This window comes from Diplotaxodon limnothrissa, linkage group LG1 (assembly GCF_057381915.1).
Source record: "Diplotaxodon limnothrissa isolate DT_005_m linkage group LG1, D_limnothrissa_male_GT1.1, whole genome shotgun sequence".
NCBI classification, from domain to species: Eukaryota; Metazoa; Chordata; class Actinopteri; order Cichliformes; family Cichlidae; genus Diplotaxodon; species Diplotaxodon limnothrissa.
Window position 1 is genome coordinate 39,966,966 of NC_140596.1, and position 12,140 is coordinate 39,979,105.

General features: G+C 42.5%; 1 protein-coding gene across 1 annotated transcript; it reads right to left on the reverse strand.

Annotated features, from left to right (window-relative positions):
* Nucleotides 1–3,866: 3,866 nt before the first annotated feature.
* LOC146640193 (uncharacterized) lies at nt 3,867–10,375 on the reverse strand. The gene is made up of 4 exons (XM_085351530.1): nt 10,271–10,375; nt 9,744–9,899; nt 6,441–6,533; nt 3,867–4,250 (listed from the first exon to the last, which is right to left on the reverse strand). Exons 1-4 carry the CDS (start codon nt 10,373–10,375, stop codon nt 3,867–3,869), a joined length of 738 nt encoding a protein of 245 aa, XP_085207656.1.
* Nucleotides 10,376–12,140: the final 1,765 nt, after the last annotated feature.

Sequence of the window (12,140 nt, forward strand, 5' to 3'; positions counted from 1 at the left end):
GAAAGGGGGAGGGCTTCGTCCCATCCTCGACCTGCGAGTCTTGAACACGTACCTGCGAACGTACAGGTTCAAGATGCTAACACTCAGACAGCTCCTGAGTGCAGTCGGCCCGGGAGATTGGTTTGCGACAATCGATCTAACAGATGCTTATTTTCATGTCGCTATACACCCGAAACACAGGCAGTTTCTGAGGTTTGCATTCGAGGGCGTAGCCTACGAATACCTAGTGCTGCCGTTCGGGCTGTCGCTCGCTCCCCGCACCTTTACGAAATGTGCCGAGGCAGCGCTAGCGCCCCTCAGGAAGAGGGGCATCCGCATCTTGGCCTACCTGGACGACTGGGCTCTCGTGGCTTGCTCCAGAGAACAGGCGGAGACGCAGCTGTCGCGGGTTCTGTCACACATTCAGACACTGGGGTTCTCTGTGAACTTTCAGAAGAGCTCGCTAATCCCAGGTCAACAGATCGCTTTTCTCGGTCTGGAAATATGCTCTCTTTCCAGCCGCGCACGGTTGTCAGAGCACAGAGTGGCCGCGTTTCATCGCTGCCTCGCTCAATTTCAGCTGGGACGCAGACTGCGTTTCCAGACGATATTGCGCTTGTTGGGCATGATGGCATCTATGATCGCCGTAGTGCCGCTTGGGCTGTTGAAAATGAGAGCGTTTCAACGCTGGACTCTCTCTCACCGTTTGTGTGCTTCGCGTCACCTCCGGAGGAGGCTGCCGGTAACTGTGTCTTGCATGCTAGCTCTCCGTCCTTGGAGGGAGCCCGGGCTACTGCACCAGGGCTCTCGGATTGGGAGGGTGTTGTTTCGCAAGGTGGTGTCCACAGATGCTTCCCTAAGTGGGTGGGGAGCGCTGTGCGAGGGTGCGTCAGTGAGAGGGATCTGGTCCGCGGCTCAGCGCCAGCTGCACATCAACCACTTAGAGCTGTTAGCAGTGTTCTTAGCTCTAAAGCGTTTCCGTCCAGTCCTGCAGGGCCAGCATGTCTTAGTCAGGACGGACAATTCAACAGTGGTGTCTTATATAAACAGGCAGGGAGGAACACGCTCTCTTCCCCTGTTGCAGCTGTCTCGCTCTCTGCTGTTATGGTGCAGTGTTCATTTTCTGACTCTAAGAGCCACCCATGTCCCGGGCCACCTGAACCTGGGGCCGGACCTTCTCTCCAGGGGGGGTCCTCTGGTGAGAGAATGGAGGTTACACCCTTCAATAGTGGCTCAGATTTGGGATCTATTTGGCGAGGCGCAAATAGATCTTTTTGCTTCCAGGGTGAATGCTCACTGCCCCCTGTACTTCTCCATAATCGACCACGATGCACCCTTGGGCTTGGACGCGCTAGCGCACCAATGGCCAGACGTGCTCCTGTATGCATTTCCCCCAGTGGAAATGATATCTCCAATTCTGGAGAGGGTGCGTCGGCATTCCCTCTCTCTGATCCTGGTGGCCCCTTGGTGGCCCGCGAAGTCGTGGTATGCAGAAATAATCAGCCTGCTTGCAGCAAGTCCTTGGCAGCTTCCTCTCCGCAGGGATCTCCTCTCTCAGGCGGGGGGGGAAGTGTTTCATCCGCGCCCGGATCTGTGGCACCTTCATGCTTACCTGCTGAGAGGTTAAACTTGGTTGCTAAGGGTCTGCCACCTAGTGTGGTAGCGACGATTCAGAGCGCCAGGGCCTCGTCTACTAGAGGCTTGTACGCTTACAAATGGCGAGCCTTCGAGCGATGGTGCCAGGACCGCCACACTCTCCCATTTCAGTGCTCTATTGTGGATGTTTTGACATTCCTGCAGGAGCTGTTGGATAAAGGCCTTTCGTTTTCGACGATCAAGGTTTATTTAGCGGCTATATCTGCTTGTCATATCGGTTTTGACGGGGTGACACCAGGTGCGCATCCCCTCGCCGTGCGTTTTCTGAAAGGGGTTCGCCGGCTGAGGCCCGTGCTTAAGTCCAGTGTCCCGGCTTGGGACTTGTCTTTGGTGCTGGAGGCCCTTTGTGGCCCTCCGTTTGAACCCGTTGAGTCGGTAGATATGAAACTTCTTTCGTATAAGACCGCATTACTTCTCGCTTTGGCCTCGGCGAAGCGAGTGGGGGACCTTCATGCGCTGTCTGTGCATCCTGCCTGCACACAGTTTTCTCCTGATGGCCGCAAGGTCGTATTGCGTCCGAATGCCGCCTATCTTCCCAAGGTCATGCCTGCATCTTATAGTTCAATGGAGTTTGAGTTGCTGAGCTTTTGCTCCCCTCCTTTTGAATCTGAGGAGCAGAGGAGGGTGCATTCTCTTTGTCCGGTGCGTGCGCTACGCACCTACATTGAGCGCACTCGGGATGTGCGTTTGTGTGACCAGTTGTTTGTCTGCTTCGCTAATCCGAATAGAGGTAGAGCTCTGTCCAGACAGAGGCTGTCCCACTGGATTGTAGAAGCTATCTCGCTGGCATACAGCACCGGAGGTTTTGCGTTGCCCCACGGGGTGGGAGCTCATTCCACCAGGGGGATGGCGACCTCATGGGCTCTTTTTAGAGGGGTGCCTGTGGCTGATATTTGTGCAGCGGCTAATTGGGCGTCGCCGCACACTTTTGTGCGGTTTTATCGGTTGGACGTTACAGCCCCTTCGGTGGCTCATGCTGTCCTTTCTGCTGGGTCTACCACTCACTAAGGATGTGGTGGTCCCGTTCCGGTTCGGTGGCTGCTCTGCGGGGCGTGTATATAGGTCCCATACTTATGTGTTGTACCGAGTGAATCGACTGAAAGGGAACGATTAGTTATGTCTATAACTTCTGTTCCCTGAAGGAGAGGAACGAGGTACAACACAGGGTGGCCCCACTGAGCAGTTGGCTCGGTGAAGAGCGGCTATCGAACTGAGGGATGACGGTGATGGCAGCGGCTATATGTGCGGGCGGGGCCTTGCGCGTGTCATCACACGTCATCTGCCGTAAAGGCGTGAATAAAGGTTTCTTCAGCCAGGACACGCGAGGGCGTGATATCCCATACTTATGTGTTGTACCTCGTTCCTCTCCTTCAGGGAACAGAAGTTATAGACATAACTAATCGTTTTATATAGTGAGGTAGATCTTGATAATACAAGCACAAAAACAAATGGAGCAACCCTGCTGGTGCGTGTTTGAGGCAAATTTCAGTATACACTCAAAAAAATAACTCTTTAAATGAACATAAAAAAATCATGGAAAGAATTTCCACGTGATTAAATTGCTTTATTTTAGCACCATGCAATTCTGTTACTCCAACTTAATCCACTCAAGTTGGACCAACTTAATTAAAGATTGATGAATCAACGTATTTACTGCATTTTGATCCAATATATTTTAATAGTGTTGATCCAACTTAAAGATTTTTGTTCAAACTCAATTCAGTAGGTTTTCTCCAACTAATTTACTAAATTTGGTCCCAGCTTAAGTTAATTGAGTTGAACCAACTCATACAAATTAAGTTATTCCAACACAAGTCTTTAATGTTAATAGAAAGCAATTTAATCACGTGGAAATTCTTTCCATGATTATTTTAAGTTAATTTAAAGAGTAATTTTTTGGAGCATTTAACAAAGTCTAGAGTCTGGTTAACATACATTTCACTATTACATCTAAAAGGTAAATTAAAATTTGTCATACACATCTTTTTGTTTTCTCCAATTTATTGTATTTATAGCAAATTTCACATAACATGTGAAGAATACATCGAATGCAAGTTATATCACAGAAAAAAAAGTAGTGGAGATGGTGGAAACTTAACCTGTTCAAACCATTTTTTAACTACAATGAACGGCTGAATCAAGTGATTTTGAAGGTCAAAGAGATGCACTTTCAAAAAAAACAAATATCACCAATTTTGTGTATCTCAAAATGAATAAGAAAATGCATTGTATCATCTGTCTGCAGTTCTTTCTGGTACATGTTCCAGATACATGGTGTAGCTGTTGTATTGGCAACATTTCTCAACGAGAAAGAGAGTTTTGAGAACCTGTACTTTGTTGGATAGTTTGTGTGCATCCAACTCCATAAGAATCTTCTGCAGAACCTCAAAGGTGTACCTGAGTTCAGGAGGGTAGCTCAGGTTTAGTGAGTAGACCAGACCAAGCAACATTGCCACTGCAAAAGCTACACTGCCCAACTCACCCATCACTTCCACCCCCTCTAGAACAATCATAACATCCTGAGGGTCATCGCCAGGCTCCGCACCCTCTGATCGAATGACACAGATTCCAAAGACTGTCTCTGCTATGGCAGTGGCGATGCTTTTATCAACGTCCTGTGACAATTTAAAAAAAAAAAAGAGAGAGAGAGATAATTAATGTAAAATACCTAAAAGCTTTATTCATTCAAACTTTATAATAATGTAAATATAATCAAAAATGACTGCCTGATATTTTTTCTGACTCAAGACAATCTAATTCAATACCTCAACAAAGTCCCGTCTTTTAAGATATTGAGTTAGGGGTGGCTGTGGCTTAGGAGGTAGAGCAAGTTGTGTACTGGATTAATCCTTGGGTTCTCCAGTCTGAATACCAGAACTAACCATGGGTAAGTTTAAGTTACTAAACCCTAAGTTGCTCCTGATACATTCATCAAAGTGTGAATGCTACATAGAAATACTTGTATGAATGTGTGCGTGAAGGGGTGAATCATTATATGATATTAGTTCTGTGATGATATTATTTTATGAGGTTAGTATAAAACACTCAAGAATGGTGCGTGCAGTATCTAGTGAGAAAAATAAAGCCCTTACTTTTCCTATTTTTAAAAGGTAATTTTTAAAGCCACAAACTTCTTGCATGTAGCTTTTTATATGTAGTTTGAGCCTATCTTTGATCATCTCCTTAGATAAGGATAACTGCAAATTAACATACAGTGGGGCAAAAAAGTATTTAGTCAGCCACCGATTGTGCAAGTTCCCCCACTTAAAATGATGACAGAGGTCAGTAATTTGCACCAGAGGTACACTTCAACTGTGAGAGACAGAATGTGAAAAAAAATCCATGAATTCACATGGTAGGATTTGTAAAGAATTTATTCGTAAATTAGGGTGGAAAATAAGTATTTGGTCACCTCAAACATGGAAAATCTCTGGCTCTCACAGACCTGTAACGTCTTCTGTAAGACGCTTTTCTGTCCCCCACTCGTTACTTGTATGAATGGCACCTGTTTGAACTCATCATCTGTATAAAAGACACCTGCCCACAGTCAGACTCCAAACTCCGCCATGGCCAAGACCAAAGAACTTTCGAAGGACACCAGGAAAAGTATTGTAGACCTGCACCAGACTGGGAAGAGTGAATCTACAATAGGCAAGCAGCTTGGTGTGAAAAAATCAACTGTGGGAGCAATCATCAGAAAATGGAAGACATACAAGACCACTGATAATCTCCCACAATCTGGGGCTCCACGCAAGATCTCATCCCGTGGGGTCAAAATGATCATGAGAACGGTGAGCAAAGATCCCAGAACCACACGGGGGGACCTGGTGAATGACCTGCAGAGAGCTGGGACCAAAGTAACAAAGGTCACCATCAGTAACACACTACAACGGCAGGGAATCAAATCCCGCAGTGCCAGACGTGTTCCGCTGCTGAAGCCAGTGCATGTCCAGGCCCGTCTGAAGTTTGCCAGAGAGCACATGGATGATACAGCAGAGGATTGGGAGAATGTCATGTGGTCAGATGAAACCAAAGTAGAACTTTTTGGTATAAACTCAACTCGTCGTGTTTGGAGGAAGAAGAATACTGAGTTGCATCCCAAGAACACCATACCTACTGTGAAGCATGGGGGTGGAAACATCATGCTATGGGGCTGTTTTTCTGCCAAGGGGACAGGACGACTGATCCGTGTTAAGGACAGAATGAATGGGGCCATGTATCGTGAGATTTTGAGCCAAAACCTCCTTCCATCAGTGAGAACTTTGAAGATGAAACGAGGCTGGGTCTTCCAACATGACAATGATCCAAAACACACCGCCCGGGCAACAAAGGAGTGGCTCCGTAAGAAGCATTTGAAAGTCCTGGAGTGGCCTAGCCAGTCTCCAGACCTCAACCCCATAGAAAATCTGTGGCGGGAGTTGAAAGTCCGTGTTGCTTGGCGACAGCCCCAAAACATCACTGCTCTCGAGAAGATCTGCATGGAGGAATGGGCCAAAATACCAGCTACTGTGCAAACCTGGTAAAGACCTATAGTAAACGTTTGACCTCTGTTATTGCCAACAAAGGTTATGTTACAAAGTATTGAGTTGTAATTTTGTTATTGACCAAATACTTATTTTCCACCCTGATTTATGAATAAATTCTTTACAAATCCTACCATGTGAATTCATGGATTTTTTTTTTCATATTCTGTCTCTCACAGTTGAAGTGTACCTCTGGTGCAAATTACTGACCTCTGTCATCATTTTAGGTGGGGGAACTTGCACAATCGGTGGCTGACTAAATACTTTTTTGCCCCACTGTACCAGGTAATCCTTCACCAGCTTCTCTGGATCTTCATTCAGGTACACGCAAAGACCTTTGAGGATGCATTCTCTTCTGACTTCAACAGCAGCAGTCTTAATACACAGAGGGAAAATACATAAATTACACAAATATACTCTATCTCACTCTCCACACATAGATATACACACACATATATATATATATATATATATATATATATATATGTATGTATATATATACACACATATATATATATATATATATATATACACACATATATATATATATATATATATATATATGTATATATATTAGGGGTGCAACGATACACAAAATTCACGGTTCGGTTCGGTTCGATACTTTGGTGTCACGGTTCGATATTTTTTCGATACAAAAAAAATGTTCATGCCTTTTTAATTTGTCATTTATTAAAATTATAAATATATATTTGGCAAAAAAGTACAGTTTTTAAATTTAACCCTAACCCTTGTACGTGTTTTTTATTTTGACAGCGAATGTGCTCCACTTATGTGCACCCCTGGTTATTTAGCACAGCTTAACTTTCTGTCTCGCTAGCTTGCCCTGCGCTCTTCCTTCTGATGATGCTGTCTGTGTTGAGCGCTCAGTGGATCTGCGCTGGACAGTGCAGCCTAGGCGGAGTAGTTGAACGCAGATTCACTGAGCGCTCAACACAGACAGCATCGTCAGAAGGAAAGTTGATAAAAAAAATTACAAATTTTGTATTGTTCTTTTTTTTTCTCCCCTTTGGTTTTCTTTCTTTCTCTCCCCTCTTTCTTTCATTCTTTCCCCCTGTCCTATCCCACAGTCATGTCTGTCCCGTTTGCAACTGAAAATAAAATAAATTCATAATTATAATAAAGGTCAATCAAATGGACCAATATGATGATCCACTTGGTAAAATAAATCCGCTTGGCATCTTTCTTGGCCTCAAGACAACAATTCTGATGGCTATAGATCCAAACGGGACAACAAAAAAAATAAATAAATAAATAAATTTTTAAATTGTATTGTTCGATACATATGCGTACCGAACCGAAAGCACTGTATCGAACGGTTCGATATCGATACGAATATCGTTGCACCCCTAATATATATATAACACACACATATCTAGCAGTGGGGTTAAAGAACATTTTGTGAGAAATTTAGAGGCTATTGTTCTGCAATCTTTACCCCTTTGGAATAGAATAGTCTTTATGCATTTTAGACAAATCTGTCATTGTAATATTATTTATTACTTTGTCTATGAGTTTAATCATGCCATACCATCCCCAATTCAAGAAAGTCTCAAAACTACATGTCACTTACAAATAAACATATTAAATTTTTAATCTGGGAAAATTTGATAATTTTTAAGAAAAATATTAGCTCATCTTGAATTTGATGAACTGGCCTGCCAGCTCTCCAGACCTCTGACCACCCCCATAACATTTGAATGACATTACATTCTTCTCCCAAACGTCGAGCAACAGAGGCCTATACTATGAAGCGAGTTCAACATACCCAGGGTATCTTTCCCTTATCTGGATTAACACTGGTGATCAGGATATGCACTCACACAAAGTTGGTTATGAACTCGTTAACTTAACCTAGGATTTCCCCGGCTTGTTTCCATAAAAAGGGTGGTGTTAGCTAGGGCTGGGCGATATATCGAGTTCTTTAAAAATATCGATATATTTTCATACGAGATATAAGATGTGACAATATCGTTTATATCGATAAAGTCTATGTTACGTTATAATTATACTTGTGGAGCCGCAGGTTTGCCTCTCTTTCGTCCACTTTTGTCTCTACGCAACGTTACTCGGCCTCGCCTCTCCTTCACTGAACCCAACTCCCCCTCCCCCATAGCTTCACCTGCAGGCAATGACAAGATGAAAGCGGAAAATCTCCGTTAGCGAGTTACCGCGGATTGCCCCGTGCGTGGGGCTGGACGGCGTCAACGTGTTAGCGAGCTAACCGCGCTAACGACATGCATGGCCTAAAATCCTTTCATTTTCTCAAAAATCGACAGTGCGCCGCCTTATGTATGAATTCTGGTTGTGCTTACTGACCGCGAACCGATTTTATGTGGTACACAGCGCTCAGCAATCTGTCAAAAATGTTTTAATATGACTTTGCTAAGCTACGGAGCTGCACCGCTTGATGGATTGTCGGAGGATTACGGCTACCGGGGAGGAGCCTCGTGGAGTGATATGTACTGTGCTTCAACGTAATATTACCATACTGTGTGTGTATAAGGACCACAAATGGCACCTGTTCAGAGACGTGGTGCAGCTGTGAAATCTGTCTCTTTGTTATTATGCTCAGCGTCTATTAGTTTACATTTTGACTGCACAATTGTGAGCTTTTTGTTATGCACAAAAACAACATTGTTTTCTTTTATTTATGGACCATGATTATTTAATAAATGCTGATAATTTATTTTAGAGTAATTTGTTCATGTACATCTACGCTGTATGTAAATAAAAGTGCCCGTGTGACATCTGGGACACAGTGTGACTAAGAACTCTCTTTTTGTTCTTAACTTATGGCTTTAAAAAAATATCGAGATATATATCCTTTATCACCATCCAGCTAAAAAATATCGAGATATGAATTTTGGGTCATATCGCCCAGCTCTAGTGTTAGCAATATCTAACCAATCTAAAGGAGCGTTTCACGGGTCATATGACTCTTCTTCCATGAAATAATCCCTACAAGTGTACTCTAGGGACATTATCAGATAGGGATTAACAATCTATAAAGAAGACTAAAATATAACAGTAAAAAACACCCATGCTGTTTAGGGACTAGTGATGAATGGTGCAGCAAATGTTGAATCTGATGTTTTAATAAACAGAGCAGTAAAATAAACATTGTAGTTCCAGTAAATTATTTGCTTAAAGTGCTGTTGTTTATTTGTAAGGTGATATCAGAACATTAGGGTCTGACAATTTAATCTGGGCTCACTTGAACACTAAAGGTTACCATCACGCAGCCTGATAAAGGAAACATGGAAATCACATTAGCTTGTCTCCATATCAAAGTGAAATCAATGTCACTGAACAGATATTTAAGGTGAATTACAAATTTAACTGGTTAGTTCAGCTGCAGTTTAAGGAGAATAAAAATGACTCAGCAGCAGATTAGAATCAAGTACAAAAACATTTACAAATGTTTCTAACTCACCAAATTTCTATGTTTATTTGTAAGTAAAAGATGGTTTTGAAATGCAAATCACTGCATTTTGGTTTTAGTTACACTTTACACAATATCCAAACTTTCTTCAATTGGGCTTGTATAAATATATCTTGTCATACCTGGGTTGCAGGTGCCATGATGGTCTTAATGTTTCTCCCTTGCACTCCACCCTTCTTGGCATATATCTTCATAAAATTTGCCGAATAACTATCCAGCTGGGAGAAGAACTTAGACTGCAAATGGATTGTTGTAATCCTCTTGAATTCTGCACTCACCTGCAAAAGGCAGAATAATAATCCAACAGACAAAACTAATAATAAGAATACATTTATAACTGAGATTTACACAGCACCTTTAAAAAAAACCCCAGGATACTTAACAAAGGCAAATACAACCACAAATAATTAACAGAGGATTGTGTTGTCATTATTCAGTCCACTTAAAAGTGAGTCAAGTCTGTTCAATACATGTGAATGCATAATCCATTAATTTCTTGTATATTAGGTTCCTGCATTCATATTTGTAGCTGAGCTAACACAGGCTGCTTTAGCTGATCTTCAGTAAATCCCATGTGGTCACAAGTTACTTTTATATAATAATCCAATGGAAGCAAAATATTGCTGTTGTTTTAAACCCATTCAATTACCTCATACACATGGAAGAGAGCTGGCCACCTCATTTTGAAATCAGCAATCATCGGTGCTTCACGTACTACCTCTTGCCTTCTGAGAGCAAAGGTCTTCTCCATCATTGCAGCCACCCTGTGGTCATTGTTTTTTTTCTTAACTTCTGACAGGAGGTCCACTCTGATTTCTTCCAGTGTCTCTGCAGTTTCACCAGCTGGATAAGTGGGGCAGTAATTCACTTCAGCTTTTTTTGGCTTCTTCACGCCATACGCAGGAGTACATTTGCCATCAGGTTTATGTTTTAAGGAATTCACAGTAACTTCAGGGCAACCAAGCCGTCTAAGCTTAGTTCGGTAGTTAGCAAGTTTATACTTCAAGCTTGTTTTCCATCCGCCATATCCAGTGACTGAACCAGGCTCTTTCAAACATGGATGGGTTGTTACAAGAGCTTCTGCGACCTCATCAAACTCCCTGTCAGAGAGGTAGACCTTGTACTGAACAATTGTTTCAGCTAAACCATCAAGAATGGCAGACTTAATTTTATGATCAGGATTCAACAAAGCTCCAGTTTCTTTGAAAGTAGCATTGGCCCTGTCCAGCTGTAGTTGAGTATCATAAGAGAACCGGGGAATGGGGAAGACATCGGGCCATGCAGTGGCTCTTGAGGAAGTAGATTCAGGAGAAGACAATATATCTGTATCAAATGAGTTCCCAGGAGATGAAATGGATGAGGAGTCATCTAGAGTGCGGGAAGTGGCAGCAGGTGAGTAAAGAGGGATCAGTGGCTCACCAGGCTCGACAGGTGCAACTGAGCTAAAGATGATCTTGATGGTACTTTTGTCCTGGATGTCCGACATTGACTCCAAGTTGGTGAATTCATTCCCAAATTCTGCATCCATGAACTGAAGTCTGAAGTCCCCATTAACTCCACACTGTCCCTTTATCTGCTGAACTAGCTCACTGACAGACTCTGGCATCCCATTTGGAAGGATCAATCTCCGGGAATCATTTTCGGAGAAAATGATTCTGAGTTTCACCATTGCAGCCATTTCACAACAGCCTAAAAGAGGAAATTAAGACAACGTTAACCGTTTCAACAAGGGTAAATCTGATTTCAACAAAGCAATTCGATAAAGGTGTGGCAGGCTATGTCCATTAAAACTGATATAAATAAAATAATGCCACATTAATTGTCAATACATTTTAGATTTATTAGACTGCCTGTCATAAAAATGAGTTAATTCCTGTAATTGGGACTCTTTCCTTTTCAGTGAGTTCAACATTTTACCATGTTGAACAGGGATGAAGAATTTCAAAATGAATTATTCACATTTTTATAATCAAATTTAAACTGGAATTCTCTCAGGAGTAAAATTAATAAAGCATAACATTCTCTTCAGAAATTAAAATAAATAATTGTTACTTGGCATCTTAATAATAATTTGCTTTACCATTTATTTCTAGTTCTAGTTCTGTAAGATAATATATTGAAAATTAAATGCATAACAACATTAATTGTACTATAGCAATAAAAATATTTAGATTATAGAGCTTATACAGATTATACAGCTATGGCCTACACCGAGTATTGGCTGATGATTTAATAACTATGTTAAGCACGTGTGTGTGTGTGTGTGTGTGTGTGTTCTCGTATTTACTACCTGGTGGGATCCACAACCTGAGATTTCACTCACCTCGTGGGGTCCAATTTTTCCGGTGGGGACCGAGCGCCGGTCCCCACAGGCACAAGCATTGCAATGGATAGAAAACAGCCTCCTGATATGCCTAGTGCGATTTTTTTTGAAAAGTAAAATTGGTCCCCTGGAAGTGACTTTTCCTGACAACGTGTGTAAATGTGTGTGTCGACTTGACGCCCTACTGTTGAAATGT